The 18,784-nt window shown below is 40.9% G+C and overlaps 1 protein-coding gene across 2 annotated transcripts in view; it reads right to left on the reverse strand.

Annotated features, from left to right (window-relative positions):
- SECISBP2L (SECIS binding protein 2 like) overlaps positions 1-12,676 on the reverse strand; it is a 54,919-nt gene extending 42,243 nt beyond the window's left edge. Inside the window, exon 1 of one of the 2 annotated variants that reach the window (XM_077827654.1) lies at positions 12,229-12,676. In XM_077827654.1, the coding sequence (XP_077683780.1) occupies positions 12,229-12,315 (87 nt within the window). In that variant the 5' untranslated portion in view covers positions 12,316-12,676. Of the gene's footprint in view, positions 1-11,551; positions 11,570-12,228 lie in introns of those variants that run through there. The other variant, XM_077827655.1, reaches the window with a different exon arrangement.
- Between the last annotated feature and the right edge of the window lie 6,108 nt (positions 12,677-18,784).

An 18,784-nucleotide genomic window follows, 5' to 3' on the forward strand; every position in this document is an offset into this window, starting at 1 on the left:
AATCAGGAAATCAGCCAGCCTGTTGGTACAGGTGGATTTTTGGAATGATTTGAATGAGCTGGAAAACAACTGACAAATGTTGATTGGAAGGATACAGCAAGCATAGGAGCTGGCATGGAACAACATGCGGCATTTATGCTGGCCTTCACATTTTCAAAGCTCCAGATAAAAATCAATTAATTTTAAAGGACTGGAATTGGAAGCTTGCAGCGGAGGCAATAGTCAGGAGAGAGGGTAGGATGGAGTGTACAAAGACACTAGGTTAGAGATGTAAGTGGGGCACAGTTGTGTAGGCTTTCATAATAATTGCATCTTAACTGAAAGCATCACAGAATATTAGGATTGGAAGAGACCTGAGGAGGTCATCTCGTCCAACCCGCTGCTCAAAGTAGGACCAACACCAACTAAATCATCCCAGCCAGGGGTTTGTTAAGATGGGCCTTAAAAACCTCCCTAAGTAACCCATTTCAGTGCTTCACCACCCTCCTAGTGAAATAGTGTTTCCTAATATCCAACCTAGACCTCACTCACTGCAACTTGAGACCATTGCTTCTTGTTCTGTCATCTGCCACCACTGAGAACTGCCTAGCTCCACCCTCTTTGGAACCCCACTTCAGGTAGTTCAGGGGTCTCAAACTCAATCTACCTTAGGGTCAGTGAAAGTTCTCAAATCCTCCCAGAGGGCCAATAACAGCACTGAAGATAGTGTTCAGAAAGCAAATGTTTATATTTTTTATTTTGAATTTCTTAGAAATAATAAAACTGTCATACAACTTTAGACAATTCTTCGCCTGCCAGAGAGTTTTTAGTGTTTGCCAGACACCTGGCAACGCTTCAGTTCTGTCAGTTTGTTGATGTTTGGCCTCAGTGACTGAGCAGTTGAAACCTTCAGGATTGTAGCAAAATGTGCATCAGATAGTTGTGTTCTGTATTTTGACTTGTTTATATTCATTCCACGGCTGACTCTCGCTGGCAACTAATGATGCTGCCTCCATGGCTGACGCCGCCCAGCGACTAGTGATGGTCTCTCTGTCCCTCTCCCCCAGCTAATGGGAGATGCGGGGGGTTGTGCCTGCAGCAGGTGCATCCAATGAAGTGAGCTCTAGCTCACGAAAGTTTATGCTCAAATAAATTTGTTAGTCTCTAAGGTGCCACAAGTACTCCTTTTCTTTATTCCATCTGCAATTTTTGTGTTTCAAGAACATTAACAAATTTTGCCATGAAGATTAGATCAAAGTTACCACATAAATAAAAATGAAATTTTGTCATACCGTCTTTTCAAAATCATTTTGAAAGACAAGAGCCCCAAAATGACTAATCTAAAAGGTTTGCTAAACAATTTAGCCCCTTTTACACTGAGCCAAAAATAGATGGGCTGTAATGATTTCACTTTGAGTTGAAAAAAGATCACTTTGCACCCATACTTAATACACTGTCAGAGGCTGCTGAAGTGAGACTGACACCTGTACTCTAGTTATATTCAGGGGCTAGACTCAAATTTGGTTGTTTGTGGAATGTGGATTTCTAAGCCTGCTTTATCCCCAATGCAGACAAGAACTCCAGTGACGCCAACCAAAGGAATTTAATTGGTCTTAATTTCCACTCTTCCAGTAGCTGGCAACCCTGCAACGTAGTGTATCATGTGTAATAAGCAGTGCTCTGTCCCCTGCATTCCACACCTTCTACAGAGTTTTCCAAATGAAATGTGACTAGGACCAAGTGACCACTTGCTGTGGGACAGTTGCAAGGATTAAGTTTTCACATCTTTGTTATTGTATATATTAAATGAAATATTTACCAAAGACAATCCGAAAAGCAAAAGAAGAAACCAATCAGACAAGCAGTATAGATGAAGTTTACTAGTTTAGAAATGAAAGCGATATTAAGAGTACTTAAAAACTAAGGAAAAGTTAAATAATGGAAGCAACAATAAAGTGAAGTGTTGCATCTACCAAACTGCATTTCTGGAAAAACTTCCCTCTCTTCAAATCGCTTTGCAATAGAGTTATGCACTGAGAAAGAACTAATGCATCATCCAAGAAGACCTAATCTGCTGTAAAGATAGGTAAACATTAGAAGTTTATGGTTAAGGTGATAGTAAGATGGTAGCTCTTGAAGTTTTAGCAGGAAATGCAGGAGGAGGATACAACTGTGACGACATCAACTACAAAAAAGGAAACCAACTGGAAATGGAAAACCATGTGGTAGTGTTTCAGAACATGACCAGATGACCTATCATCCAGTAACTACTAATAGTTCTCAAAAATGCTTATTACATTATGAAATTTGCCCACTTATAGCACATTAATATATAAAATCTACAACATGTGATCCACCAAAGTCTGCATCACAGTAGAGCAAGTACCTTTGTGCTAATCAGCTGCACTTTTGGCAACTAAATAATGAACGAGAACCATCTTGAGCAACTTCACTACAACTCACAAAGCTTCATGCAGAGGAAAAATGGTACAATAGTTAGGTCACTCACATGGGATTTGGGAGACCCAAGTTAAATTTCCTCCCAACTTGAGACTTCCTGTGTGACATTGGGAATGCCAATTAGTCGCCCAGTAGCTCAGTTCCCCATCTATAAAACTGATAACACTTCCCTGCCTCACAGGGGTGTGGTGAGGGTAAATCCATTAAAAATTGTGCTCAGATAACAAATTAAAGGGAGTTATAAGTACCTCAGACAGAGATTCACACAAATCCTTCTATTCTGAATTAATTCTTAGTTTTTATGATAGTCCAAAAGGACCTAATTAATTACCAAGTATTTGCACCATAATAGCTCCAACTCAGGATTTGCCCAAGAACAAAAATGGGAGAAGTGCTCATGAACAAACAGTAGCTCTCTTGGACATAGCAATTTCCGCTCATATTCAGCTAACCCATTTCTATAAGGTCAGGCCAAGCCATTTAGATATACAAATACGGCATTGTTCATGAATGGCCGAAGAACTTCCAAATGGTTATTCCAGTTCTATTTCTTCCTAGCAATACGAGACAGTTTTGGCCCAGATACTATGCAACACATGAGCACTGACCAGCACCATAAATAGGCTTTCCAGTTATTTGTCATCCAGATGGGGAAATACTTCATATCACTAGTGTCATAATGTTAAGATTGCCCTCATGAATTTGCACCACCTTTCTCTGTTTTTAAAACAGCCAGGTGCCCTTCTGATCAACCTAATAATGGCCAACAAAGTGAGACAGGAGAAAGAACTAAGTATTTTGTGAAAGTATCCTAGGTAGGAATTCTGGAATGAGTAAGCTTCAGTAATGCAATGCACTTCCAAGAATGCTTTTCAAGCATGGAGAAGATCATATTTTTTAGGACCGTTGGTCACTGCCTATCTCATCTGTACAACTGTGAGGTGTCTGAAGTCCAATGTCTCATCAGGCTGAGACTGTGTTCCCAACAGGGTTTTAGGGAATGTGTGTGGAAATACAGAGATCATTACTTGACGTCAGGTCACTGTAGAACTCTGTCATAAAAATGACTTCTCTTTACCCTTTCTTCCCCAAACTCCACCACTTTTCATGATTTATTTGATCATGACATAGTCTTTAAGGTCAAATGTAACAATCAAAAATAGCTGATGAGACCCATCATTGACTAAGGCAGGAGTTTAGGATTTCCTGTAAAGAGGGGCTCTGCATTCTGTAGTCTGTCTCCAATTCACTGAGATTATCTTCACCTGTTAAGGCATTTGTACAATTACTCTGAGTTCATAGATTACAAGGCCAGAAGGGACCATTGTGATCATCTAATCTGACTTTGTGTATAATACAGGCCACAGAAATCCCCGCAAATAATTCCTAAGACATATCTTTTAGAAAAGCATGCATTTTTTATTTAAAAATGGTCAATGATGGATAATTCACCACAACCCTTGGTAAATTGTTCCAATGGTTAATTAACCTCACTGTCAAAAAATTGCGCCTTATTTCCACTCTGAACTTGTCTAGTTTTAACTTCCAGTCACTGGATCATGTTATACCATTTTCTGCTACATTGAAGAGACCATCATTAAATATTTGTTCCTCTTGTAGATACTTATAGACTGTAATAAAAAAAAGAGACGGTTAAGAGTTATCAAGATGAGCATAGGAATGGCCATACTGGGTCAGATCAAAGGTCCATCCAGCCCAGTATCCTGTCTACTGACAATGGCCAATGCCAGGTGCCCCAGAGGGAGTGAACCTAACAGATAATGATCTAGTGCCTTTATTATGGTGTCTTTGAAAAGGTCCATGCAGCTTGCAGGGATTTCACTCTAGCCACTGTACCTTTTAATTTCTGTTTAACTAACCTCCTCATTTTTGCATAGTTCCCCTTTCTGAAATTAAATGCCACAGTGTTGGGCTGTTGAGGTGTTCTTCCCACCACAGGAATGTTTAATGGTGTTATATTATGGTCACTATTTCCAAGCGGTCCTGTTACAGTTACTTCTTGGACCAGATCCTGCACTCCACTCAGGACTAGATCGAGAGTTGCCTCTCCCCTTGTGGGTTCCTCTACCAGCTGCTCCAAAAAGCAGTCATTTAAAGTATCGAGAAATTTTGTCTCTGAATTCCATCCTGAGGGGACATGTACCCAGTCAATATGGGGATAACTGAAATCCCCCACTATTATTGAGTTTTTAATTTTGATAGCCTCTCTAATCTCCCTTCGCATTTCATCGTCACTATCACTGTCCTGGTCAGGTGGTCGATAATAAATCCCTACTGTTATATTCTTATTAGCTCTTTGAATCTATCATGTTTTCTAATCCTTTAATCATTCTCATAGCTCTTCTCTGACATCCGGCCCTCAATTTATCAATATCCTTCTTGAATAGGGGGCACCAGAACAGGACACAGTATTTCAGCAGTAGTCATAACAGTGCCAAATACAGAAGTAAAATAACCTCTCTACTCCTACTGAAGATTCTGCTGTTTATGCATCTCAGGATCGAATCACACTGTGAGTTCATGTTCAGCTGATTATCCACCATAATCCCTTTTATCTTTTTCAGAGTCATTGCTTCCCAGAATAGAGTCCTCCACCTTGTAAGTAGGGCCTACGTTCTTTGTTCCTAAATGTATATATTTACCCATATTAAAACACATATGGTATGCTTTGGCCCATTTTACCAAGTGATCCAGATTGCTCTGAATCAGCAATCTGTCTTCATTATTTACCTCTTCCCCAATTTTTGTCAAAAGGAAGACCAAATACACAATCTCCTTTCTCTAACAAAATGTCATGATTTTGGGGGGTTCTAGCTGAGGATTTTTAAACCTTTGAGGTTGTCAATACTGTAATACATGTCAATTTTATAGGGAAGAGAGTTTTGCCCTTCATATTGATGTTCAGTTTTAACTTACAAAACGTTATGCAGTCGCTCATTATATATTTCAGTCCAACAATTACAACTCTGCCAAGATGACATATATACTGAAGTGACCCTTTGTTTTCTATATAAGAGCTACTGTAGTCATCAACAGCTGCAAAGACAGAAGATGACACTAGCAGGACCAGACTGGTAAACTTTGTCCTATAGTTATAGCACTGTATGTTTAATCTTAGAAAAGTTTTTGTTCATTGTAACGTAATGGCATTCAATATTACCCATTAAAATAGGATCTCTTGTCTTCTATCTAGGAAAGCAATGTTAGGACTCAGATATTTTTTCACCACCTACAATGTGAGAAAACAGATGCATAGGCTACATTTCAGAAAAACAGAATAAAGCTGATTGTTTTACTATTTAAAGCCTGGAAACAAGAAGTCTAGTTGCAAAACATAGTAGGGCAAAAACATAGATTCTATAATTTTTAAAGCAGTTTTTCCAATTTTGCTCCTGAATCTTGTGTTTCAAATCTTCCATAATAACTTAAATATGCAGACAAGTCACACACTTCATCTATTTTAAGACCAACTTTGCAAACACAGAAACCAGTGTTACTATAATTATTTGACTTCTAAGTGGCATGTATTCAAGGAACAGTAAATATGCAGTCTAACTGGATAACAGAAACAGCCCTTGTAATACTGTCTGAAATATAATTATACTCTGACAGATTTAAAATTGTATTTCCAAGATAATACTATCATGCTCAGGTAAACTGGTCTCCATTCAAATATTTATGTTGTGTGAACTTATTTTTCCCCCTACAGATCTTCCACCATCATACATCCTTAAAGGTACTAGGTCCAAAGAAAATACAGTAGAGAGTAATGGTTTATGGCTGCAGAACGAAAATATATTTGAAATTCATATTCAGGTATGAGTTCAAGACTGCCTGTTTTATCACAGCACAAGCTTTACACAAAGTTGAAAGTTTAATTTGCTACCCATTCACTGAGTATTTTAAAACAGGTGAAAATCTAATCTTAATCTGTCATGATTTTGCAGTTGGTATGCTTTGGTTGGAAAGATTTTCTTTAGTTGACATGATAATCCCCACCTCGTTTATGATGAAAGCCAGTTATATATGCAATAATGGCAAGATAGCATTAAGGCTGAGATGCTACATATTTCTTTGAGACACACACAGTAGCTGAGGTAATGTCTTTTATTGGACCAACTTCTCAGATACTCTGATTCCTTCTCCAGACCTGAAGAAGAGGCCTGTGGGGCTTGAAAGCTTGTCTCTCTCACCAACAGAATTTGGTCTAACAACAGATATTACCTCACCCAACTTGTCTCTTGAAAATAAGAATCATACTATTTTGCAGGAGGATTATTTTAAAGGGACACTCAATTTAAAATTCATATTTTAGTTAGGATCCATACATGAACAAAACAAAAATCTGAATACTTAGATTACCATAATCGAAAGATCAGAGGAACACATTTGCGTTTTTCAAGTGTGATTACTTTATACTAAGTGTAGCCCAGTCAATTTCTCCTCAGTTGTGTGGGTCTTCCAAAGATCAACACAGAGAAAAAGAAAATGTAATTACCCAAGACACTCAGATTCATACACTGATAAGGCCCTTTGTTTTCAGTATTTAGTGAAAAATTCCCAGGTTTAAAAAAAAGCTATAATTTGTTTTTTTAATTGATTTTTACCAAAATTTTGGGCCATTCAGGTACATGAAAATACTGATTATGTTAAGAAAAATTCAATACATTACATTAAGTAGATGTGTTGATGTTAACAATGTTATTCTAAGAGCACAAAGAAGAGGCTGTCTGTTAAAGTAAGGCAATGTAGAGGAAGACAGATGCACATGAACGTGTGTGTGTGTGTGTGCACGTATCTATGTACATTCTGTTAATGTACGGTTCATTAATAAACCGCAACATTTAACTACTTTATCTTTTAGTACTCTTACCTTTCTCTATTTGTTGCTCTTTTTCTGTCCTCCCAACTCTCAGCATTAACTCTGGTATTACTCAGAAAATTGTGAAATTAATTTTTTGCACTGATTTTCACTTAATTTTAAATTTCTGTAAACAACACTGATAAATTCCTGAGAAAATTAAAAAAACAAAACAAAATAAAACTGAAAGCAAAGGGACTTATACGTTAGGAAAGGTAATGTAACATAGCAGTTAGAGGAAGGAATGGGAAATCAGGACTGGTTTCTTTTCCAAGCTTTCATTGACTTGGAGAGTGACCTTGGGGAAGTCACAACTTCTATGTGCCTCAGGTCTACTCACCAGTAAAATGAGCACATACACACCCCTCAAATGCATATTGTAAACTTTAATATTTATAAAAGTGCTTTGAGATTTTTGCAGGAAGGCATTAGTACAAAGCATGACATGAGTGGGACTTTTCCCATTGGTCAACAATAAATCTGTCTAATAGCCACTAGAAGACTTACGGACATGCATATCTATCGTTGCAAAACAATTCTGACTCTTTTTTAAACACACTGAAGACCTTGTTCTGGTTATAGTTCAATCATATGAAAATAAGAATCCTTACACAAAACATCCTTCTGGCAAGGACAGCTTTGTATTATCCTTAAGTGACTTCAAAGTTTAAGAAGAGAGAGTGTGTGTAACTTGGAGTTTAGCCTAACTCTTCTTTTTCCACTATAATAGACAAATCTCTCAATGTTCATATCCTCAAAAGAGAAATACAACTGGAAAAATTGGACAAAACAAAAACAGCACACCTACATCCAAATTACTTGGGTAATAAGCACTCAGCACCATAACAAAACCATAACTACACCTCTACATAATGTGGTCCGATATAACATGAATTTGGATATAACGCAGTAAAGCAGCGCTCCAGGGAGCAGGGCTGCTTTACCTTGTTATATCCGAATTCGTGTTATCGCAAGCAGTTCCTCTGCACACATCCCCACTTGCTGTGCCTCCCCCCCGCCCCAGCTCACCTCCGCTCCGCCTCCTCCCACGAGCGGGATGAAGAGGAACCGCTCCCTGCCCCAGTTCATCTCCACTCCACCTCCTCCCCTGAGTGCGCCACCGCCGCTCCTCCCGCCCCCTTCCTTCCATGCTTCCCGTGCCAAACAGCTGATTGGGAAGGGGCGAAGGGAGAAGCGGAGCGGCAGCAGCGTGCACAGGGGAGGAGGCAGAGGTGAGCTGGGGCAGCGAGCAGTTCCTCTCCCTACCCTGACATAACGCGGTCTCACCTATAAGACGATAAGATTTTTCGGCTCCCGAGGACTGCATTATATCGGGATAGAGGTGTATCTGTTGGCGCTACTTTCCTTGCACTTTGTTCAAGCAGACGACAAACAGGCTGTTTTTAAGTAACAAATACCATAACTCAGGACATGTCCGTGATTGATGTTTTGCAATTCCACTTGATTTCCTAATTGTGCTAATAGAGTCCAAGGCCTTGAGCATAGCCCTAAGCAAATAAACACATCCTAATTTTTGAATTTGAAAATAGTATCACCTTATTAAAAAAAACCACAAGTTGTTTCTCTTCTCCTAGTTTCCTACCACCACTCCCTTGTGCAGAAAACCTGCAAACAACTTTGTGTGACCTTGCCTACAGTAGGAAAATAACCCATGGTTGACAACAGACGCCATCCAAACATGCCATTTAACTGCATTTGAACACATTAACTTCTGGCACTGACAGAACCAAACCATTCCAGCACCCATTACAGAAATCGCAACAAATCCCAGGGTAGAATAAGGGGTTTAGAACAAATTTCTGTAACATGTCTCTCTTTATATTAGTAACCCAAACTATTTAACCACAGTAGAGAGGGGCTCAGATATTACAGTGATACAAACCTAGCTAGAGGGGAGCTAAGGGGAATCCACAGATGACACTTTGTCACTTTAAATTGTTTTGTTAACGTAGACAAAAAAATAATACAAGATGTGTGATGGCTCTCTTCCTTTAAGACAGGTTTTTGTCCAAAGAGATGAATTATGTTAATACTGACAATCCCTTTTCACCCCTCATATATTATACATATAACATGCAACAACATTCACTCTTCTGACATAAAATTCGAAAGCTTATGCTCAAATAAATTTGTTAGTCTCTAAGGGGCCACAAGTACTCCTTTTCTTCTTCTGACATAGTTATACTCTAAATCACATTAACTGTTCCTATGAGATGAGGAGTTGATTTTATTCTAGTTAGTCCCAAATAAACTGTAATGTTACTTTCTCCCTCCCCCAAAAGATTATTTACCTAACCACTTTCATCTCATGACTGTAGGCTTTTACACTATTTGTCAGTTGTCCAGTGCCACTAAGGAGAAAGGTGCGCAAATCAAAGAATTTCCAAGACCCGCACCAGCACCTTAAAATTGTGATAAAAAACAAACAATTTTACACTGATAAAAGCACATTTTAATGTTTTTATTAAACTTATTGAGTTTGAACCTTAGTTCAGAGTATTCCTATGCAGGTTACTACTGGCTAATCAGAAAGCATGTGAAGCAAGACAGTTACAGTATTTCAGAAAGTTACCTCACAATTATTCACACTAGCATACTATACCATAGTCATGGACCAGGATCCCATTGTTCTAAGCACTGTACAAACAGGACAAAAAAAAGACAGTTCCTGCCCCAAAGCTCTCAGTTGTGCTTCTTCTGATATGAAAGGGGCTACATAAAAAGGGTATAACCATTACTGAGAGCTTCACTACTTAATGGGGTGAATAACCATAGTGATTTTTAGCCCTCTCATGAGCCAGGAAAAAATGCTTAGGGTGTGTGAAGTCATCTGTGATTAAGAGTTCTAGCAACAAACTTCACAATAGTACCACAATACTAATAAAAGTGAACAAAAGACATATATGAAATAATTAACAAGAAGCATAGAAAAAAGTTCCCAATTTGGCAGAATAGTCTAATTTAATTTTAGTCAAAAAAAAAAAAAAGTTGTTCTATTTCTGTACACGGAGTCATCTTTTCATCCTTTCTCCATAACTATCTGATTGCTTGAAGTTATTACTCATCATAACACACAGACTGCTAGTGAAGATAGACATTGTTTACTAACTCATCCTTAAAATCTATACACAAAATGCAACAATTATTCTTACAAAAATAACCCTTTGTTCAATGTCTACTGTATTACTGAAGTTTAGAATTAAGTCAATTGAGAGGATAACCCCAGAATTTCTGAAGATTTTTCAAAACTGAAAGTCATAACTGGACTATATTTGAATTCCTGCAATTAGGGACTTTCAACACACATTTCCTTGAAGAGCAGCTTAGTGATAATAGAGATCTTATTAGCAAAAAGAAAAGTAGTAGTTGTGGCACCTTAGAGACTTACAAATTTATTTGAGCACAAGCTTTCGTGAGCTACAGCTCACTTCATCGGATGCAAGATCAGATGCATCCGATGAAGTGAACTGTAGCACACGAAAGCTTGTGCTCAAATAAATTTGTAAGTCTCTAAGGTGCCACAACTACTACTTTTCTTTTTGTGAATACAGACTAACACGGCTGTTACTCTGAAAAGAAATCTTATTAAGTTTCACATAGAGGAACTCTTTAATTTTGGATTTTTTAAATCATCATCTTCTTGTGATGAAGAATTTTACTGTGTTCACATCAATAAAACGTTAAACAATTGTGATTGAGTGAGATTTTAAAGGCTCCTTCATTCATGTCCACAACAACTTGGAAAGACCCTGAAAAAGTAAATTGATTATTTGGTGGCCCTCCAGTTAAACACATGAAGGGGGAGAGGAGGAAGGACTAAAATTGTTCCAGGTGCTATCTAAACCTTTTATCTGCTACAAACTAAGGACAGGCAGGGCTAGATTGTGCCCTGAATGTCAGAAACTTACATCTACCCCCTTAACAAACAATGATTTTAACAAATCTACATGTTTCATACACTAGGGAAATGACACATTATTCGTTTTGAGGATGTTTTTAAATGTCTCTCCTGCTGATTTTGCATAGGTCAGATGAAATCTCATTTACTCCAATTGTCCCAGCAACTTGAAACACGCCAGGTAAAAGAGCAGAAAGGCGTATCACAACATCTTAGATACAAAATTGTGAAAATGACAAACAACAACATCGACTTGCACAAACTTCAAGTTAATACAGGAAGTGGGTAAAAAGGAATGAGGTCAGACCTACTGTATTTCAGCTGCTATTTTAACGTGCCCCCACACACTTCACAAGACCCTCTCCAGCCCAACAGAGGGAAAGATGGCTGGGGGGACAGGTGTTAGGCGTGTGTTGTCATCCCCACTCCAGGATCCCTGTTTAGGAGTGAAACGTACCCCCAAACAAACATGAAAAGATCGAGTTTTCTCTTCCGTCAACAGCAGCTGGTCCAACAAAGGACATTCCCCGCCTCGGCTCGCTCTAGTTTTCTGGATAACTTTTCAAGACTAAAGCCCAGTTTGAGATTGTTTTGGGGGGGGGGAGGAAGGGAGGGAGAGAAAATAGCTTTTACACCCGCCCTCCCCAATGCCCATACACACAAACACACCCCTGTTACAGATCTTCTCCTGAGCCCCCCAGGAACCCAGCTGCTTGGAGTGCAGGCCCGAGGGCTGCAGCCGGTGCCCACCAACCCCCCTCAGCTGAGCAGCTCCACTGCCCCCTCCCCCGCCTCCGATTTACAGCTCTGTCTCCCGGCTGCCGCAAATCCCCGATACCCCCCGCCCCCTCTTCGTCCCCGTCTGCCACTCGCGAGCTCCTCGGCCCCGGCTCCCCTCGGCTCGCGCACACCCCTTCAGCCCCCCTCCAACCTCTCTCATTGTTTACAGCGCGCGTGCTCGCCGCCCCGGGCCCAGCCCCTCCCTTACCTTGTCGTCTTTGTCCATGGCTCCTCCAGCTGGGCTGGGGAGACGCGGCGGAGTGTCAGGATCAGCTCCTTTACTGTTACTGAGCATGCGCCAATGCTCTGCGCATGCGTATTAACATCCCCGGAAGCCACAGCCCCTCACTTGCCGTCAGACGCGGCTACCTGTTGAGAAGGGGGGTAAACACCAGGCCGCCGCAGCAGCCTGCTCCCCGGGGCGGCCGAACGGGATAGTGGGCGAGCGCAGAGGCAGCACTGCGGCCAGGGTGTGTCAGCCGGGGGAGTCAGAGCCGCTTCCTCCGTGGCTGTCCCTTCCCCGCCCGACTCGTTGAGCCGCTCCTGCATATGCCGGAGCCGCGACGACTGATACGGAAACCGGCTCCAGGCTGCGCTACTGATGGGCGGCAGCCAGCGGGCGGCATCATCTGGGACGGAAGCTGGGCGGACCCAAGCCGTGCAGAACGCGTTGACTAAGTGGCTTTGCTGGCCGGCGCCTGCTGGAGGCCAAGGGGCCTAGTGGTTAGAGCGCAGGACTGGGCGCCAGGACCCCTTGGCTCACGTGTCAGCTCTGTACGCTACTTACCCATGTGTCGGGGGCTCTGAGGATTGTTTAACTCATTGACGCACTCACCTATTCTAACTGGTGACTGAGTCTAAGTTGTTTCTGTGGTTATTCCCTGTAACATAAAGGCATCAAACCCCTGATCTTGCAAACACTTAAGCAGAGGTTTAATTTTTTGTTTGCAGGATTGGGGCCAAGTTTATAATTTCCTTAAATGAATGGTGTTAATAGAGGTACAGGCCCAAAGAAGGGCAGCTTACCTTGTATATCATAGACTCCCCCTGGAAACCCCCCCCCCCCAAAAAACAAAACAAAAAACCTAGTAAGTGGGAACTGATACTGTAGCTCAAGTCGCATGAAGAAGTAAGCTAGACATACAAATCTTATTGTAACAGTTCCTGATTGCCTTAACAATAGGGCTTGAATACTTTTGCTTCAGCACTGACAGTACAAGTCTTTACCACTTGAGCTAACAGGCTGAATTTGACAGCTGTGGGCTGTATCACATTCATAAGCTTATATGAGCTAACTACAATCAGTGGGTTACATTATGCTGACTTTTTAATTTTCCATTTTATCTAATTAACTCAGTCAGTAATACTGGGTGTAGTGACACATTTTACCACCAGCAGGTCTGCAAAGCAATCATCCTATCTATAGCACACACTCTTCTCCAGCAGCTTTTGTTGTGGGAAGTTGTCTCTACAGCAATTCCAATGGAGGCATACGCAAAGCAGACTTCAGCATAACAGCCCTGTTAGTCTGTATTCGCAAAAAGAAAAGGAGTACTTGTGGCACCTTAGAGACTAACCAATTTATTTGAGCATAAGCTTTTGTGACTCACGAAAGCTTATGCTCAAATAAATTGGTTAGTCTCTAAGGTGCCACAAGTACTCCTTTTCTTTTTGCAAAGCAGACTGGCACCCCTGAGAAAAGGGATGGTGCAAGGATTTAAGAACAGTGGCAGTGTGAAATTGTGACTAATAGCTTTTTAGTAGGCACTTGGCTTTCTTATTAAGAACCTAAACATACAATGCATATAATGGAGGAGTGTGAAAAAGATTATAGAATTACATGGCATAACTCAGGAGATATACCTAAATCTGCCCACTACAGTTCTGCTGTGTGGCTGGGAAAGCTGCAAAGGAAAACTCCACATGCAGGCAGAGTGTAGTTAGGGCTAGGAAAGTCCAGGAGACTGGACTATGGAGTTGTTGCTATGCAGACCCAAAAAGTTAAACTTCCATGAAGGGGACATACAAGAGTTGCAGCAGCTATTACAAATATGTATTTGCCTTGGTTACGTCCAGCAGCACCTGGAGATTTTCATATAATGTTGATGGTTTGTAGTATAGCCTATTTCAATATTTCCATGTACTTTTCCTGCCATTCTAATTCTTTGTGACATTAGTTGAGTGGTTTTGCCTCATTTCTCACAGGTTCAGTGTTTAAAATTGTCTGATTCAGATTATAATGGGGTCACTACTATCTGTATCGTTCAAAGGCTTTGTGGTATAAGGTACCAAATAACTCAGGTGACTGGCATTCAGGATAAAAGTTTACATCTCTAGTTTACTGCTTAGAAAGTGATTAAAAGTATTATGGCAGTACTCCAATGACCTATTTGAAATGGACTGGGGGGTTATGTATACAGATCTCCACATAAAGAAAGGAAACAAATCTGCACTGTTACAAATTGTCAGGCGAGAGAGTGAAGGCTGAATGTATATTGTGGCCAACTGTCTGCTTATTCACAGGAAATTGGTTTAGGTCACATTTGAGACACAAACTCTTAATTTGGACGCACATAAAAAAGGCTACTGGAGCTGCATAAACTTTGTGGTGTTAAGGGTTGAGTGTAATAGTGATAGAAGCCAAGCTTGATTTTCATTAGTCAATGTCAGTACAGTAATCACTAGTTAATGGAGCAGAAAACTGACATTTTGGTATGGCTTCCTATTTTTGCTACTTTCATGTACAAACCTGGAGATTTCTCAGGTCTTACCACAACACATACAGAGGCCAAGAATTTCAAAAATTGGTTCCTACATTCATGCTTTGGCTCCTAAACAAGGTTTAATTTTTTTCTAAAGGGCTGAGCATTCAGCCACAATCATTGAAGTTATGTGTGTGTGTTCAAAAGGTGTGTGTTTTTGCTTTCCTTCAACTATTACTACCTAGGTTATTGTGAAGGTCTATTGTTACAACAGCATAGTTAGGATTTGCATTCTAAAACTGTCTTAATTAGGCAAATTCCATTGTCCTTAAAAAAAAGGGTGGGGTGGCCCATCACTGTGAAAGTTGTGTTAGTTTTTGTGGCCTTTGAATTTTGTATATAGGCTTTGCTCATTTATCTTCATACACTTTTAGTAGGAAAGCTTTGAATTTGGTCTTTGGTGCACTTTTTTTCTCTCCACAGACCTACTTTTAATTATTGAGCACACTCTCTTTAAAGCATTGCCTATCTACACAAAAATTGATAGAGAGGCAAGTCCTGAGTCAATCTAGGGTGACAGGTAATTTAAAAATAAAGCAAGAACCTTGGCTGCAAGGTTATTTTTGGATTTTATTCATATTTTAAGTCATGTACTAGACACACAAACATGAATGACTGACAGGGTTGCCAGGCTTGGCTTAGTTTTACTCTATTCAAATGCAGGAGAAGAGAGAGAGAGAGTTCAGTCTTGTTCCGAAGAATAAGACACCATTCAGATAGGGTTGCCAACTTACTACTCGCACAAAACCAAACACCCTTGCCCTCACAACCTGCCCTGCCCCTTCTGAACCCCCCCCCCCCCCCCCCCGCCACCAATTGCTTACTTTCCCTACCCTCACTCGCTCATTTTCACCAGGCTGGCTTGGGGTTGGGGTGTGGGAGGGGGTGAGGGCTTTGGGGTGAGGCGAGAAATGAGGAGTGCAGGGTACGGGATGTGGCTCTGGGCTGAGACAGTGGGTTGGGATGCAAAAGGGGGTGTGGGTTCTGGGATGAGGGGCTTGGGGTGCAGGAGGGGGCTCCGGGCTGGGGGGTTTCAGAGTGTGGGAGCAGGCTCTGGGTTGAGGCAGAGGGTTGGGGCACGGGGGGGGGGGGTTGAGGGCTCCGGCTGGGGGTGTAGACTCTGGGGTGGGTCTGGGAATGAGGGATTTGGGGTGCAGTAGGATGCTCTGGGCAGGGACTGAAGGGTTCAGAGGGATCAGGGTTAGGGTATGGGCGGGTGAGGGCTCTGGCTGAGGATGCAGGCTCTGGGGTGGGGCTGGGGATGAGGGGTTCAGGGTGGGATCAAGGGGTTTGGAGGGCAGGAGGGGGATCAGGGCTGGGGCGAGGGGTTGGGGCACAAGAGGGGGCTAGGGGAGCTGGCTCTGGGCTGTGCTTACCTCAAGCAGCTCCCAGAAGCAGCGGCACATTCCACCCCCCCAACTCGTGCACAGAGGCGTGGCTGGACAGCTTTGTGCACTGCCCTGTCCGCAGGCGCTGCCCCCGCAGCACCCATTGGCTGCAGTTTCTGGCCAATGGGAGCTGCAGAGCTTGTGTTTGGGGCACGGGCAAAACAGAGAGCCCCCAGGCTGCCCCTACACCTAGGAGCCGGAGGGGAGACATGCTGCTGCTTCCAGGAGCCAAAGAGAGCCTGCCTTAGCTCCACTGCGCAACCGACTGGACTTTTAATGGCCACTGCTGACTGGAGCCACCAGGGTCCCTTTCTGACCAGGCGTTCTGGTCGAAAACCAGACGCCTGGCAACCGTACATTCAGACCATACCTTGGACAAGATGGGACCCTGCCCTCTATTATCTAATTGAAGCTAGCAAATCCTGAGCTATGTTTCAAGTTTGAGCCACCAAAAGAAGTTATAAAAAACAGCAAAGCGTGCACTTGGCAATATAACCAAGCATATGAATAAAATGTGAACCAAGTGATATATTAAAATAAATGTGGAATCTGAATCCTTTATCTATTGTTGGTTAGCTTTAAATTACTTTAATTACTCTATTTTTACATTCACAATATATTGTTTGGTTTATTTTAATTATTTCATTTTAATTAATATATTTTGCACATTTATTTGTTTTGGAATCTGTTTATTTTAGTTTGCTGTTAATGTAATATGAGCAATAATATACAAACCAAATGTGTATTGTATTTTTCAAATGGATGATCGCTATGACAAGGTGATCTGAAAGACAAACATTGTTATATTGATGTAAGTTTTCTTTTTTGTTAAGTTTATTCAAAAATAAACTTTTTATAATTTCTCTTGTCCTGTTCACTAACTGTATGCCTCAACCAGGGGAACAACTGCTCAGGTCCTTGGGATCTCCAACCATCCAGGTTTTTGTTCCAACTAGCAAATAATTGTTTTTATTAAAATCCACTGGTTTGAATTGCATATAGAATTCTCACTTGCCCTAGTTTTTAGTATGAATTAGGATATTTAAGAGGTTTCATATGCAATATTAAGCAGTGTACATTTTAAAACAAACTATTAAATGCTGGTTGGATTAAAAACCTGGACTATGGGATGTCCCTGAAGAACAAAGATGAGAATCTTGGTCTTAAGCAATGACCTAAAATGCAACCTGGAAAGTCTCACTCTTTGGCCTTGAATCTCACTCTTCAGAGCTGTACATCTCACTCTTAAGGACAGCCAACCCTTTGCAGGTGCTACATTTTTCATCAGATTTCATCCAGTAACAGAGAAAGGTGCAACATGCAGCTGTTAAAGATTTATGTGCAGCTGCAGATGGATAGTTTATCCATCCCCAGCTGCACTCTCCCCCTCCCCCAGGCTACATGTGTGAAGAAAAAGCAAAACCACAGTCAGATGCCTTGTATTTCCTTTGCCCTTAAAATCCTCTTCTCCTGTCCCTAACTTAAATGATATTTGTAAAAGAGTTTAAGAAAACATGCTAAAGTAAAAAGTTTTGCATTGTATTGTAAGCAGGCAGATTTGGCAAAGAAAGCTAACAATTCTGTACAAGTGACTACAGCAGCTTTCTTATGTAGTGTTGACAATACTAAGACATTCCATGGAACTACAGAGCACTGGACTCCTCCCACTACAGTCACCAAAGCAACCATAAGGCTAAATCCTATTGAAAAGTGATAGGTCTTGCATTGTGTCTGAAGACCCACAAACTTGAGCTCTTTTGGTCTAATGCAAGATATCAACAGTGCCTTCCACCAAGCCACCTGATTGCTGAGCCCAGTCGACTCTAGCATCTCAACCCATTGCAGACAATGATTGCTAGTAACAGATTTCCCTGACCAAGTGCTAAAAATGGTACAGGTAGTGTAGATGAAATCAACATGGGCCTATTCACAGGGCATAAAGTTAAGCATGTGCATTAGTCTTTGCAGCATTAGGAGCTAACAGTTGATAATTTGCTGACTGTGACTATGAGATGGAGCTATAAAAGTTCACTTTCAAGAATTTGTTTAATATGAACATTTCATTCACCTTATATTTTTGTAGCAAAGAAATTAGGCTAGAAAAAAAAAGTATAGTTTGGTTAATTACCACTTAAACTTGTAGCAAAATGTCAACACTCCCAGCTGAGGCATGCTAATTGAAAAAAATAATTCTGAGTGATAAAGAGATCAATTACCTACCATAGAGAAAAAAGGTGTGTTAAGCTTTACTCGATCCTCAAGCACCCCCAATCAAAAGTATTTTTTACATTTACTAATAAAAACCAGGCAGATCTGAATCTGAGAACTGCATGTGAGAAATGAGTGGTATATTTAATGAACAAACAGCAAGCCTCCATCATAATTTCAACATTAGGTTAATATTAAACTAACAATAACATTTTCACAAAGCTATTTTGCTAAAGCTTTCCAGATACAACTATTATTTTAGCTCTTTTATTCTTCATTTAAATTGCACCTGCCACATACCAATCTATTTTACTGTTTTAGACAAGTGTTTTGTAGATTGGACTCACCGAACAGATGCACTCCATCTTTCCATGCATAAAACAGCATATTATCTATATCCAACATT

The sequence above is a fragment of the Eretmochelys imbricata genome, chromosome 10, assembly GCF_965152235.1.
Source record: "Eretmochelys imbricata isolate rEreImb1 chromosome 10, rEreImb1.hap1, whole genome shotgun sequence".
Lineage (NCBI taxonomy): Eukaryota > Metazoa > Chordata > Testudines > Cheloniidae > Eretmochelys > Eretmochelys imbricata.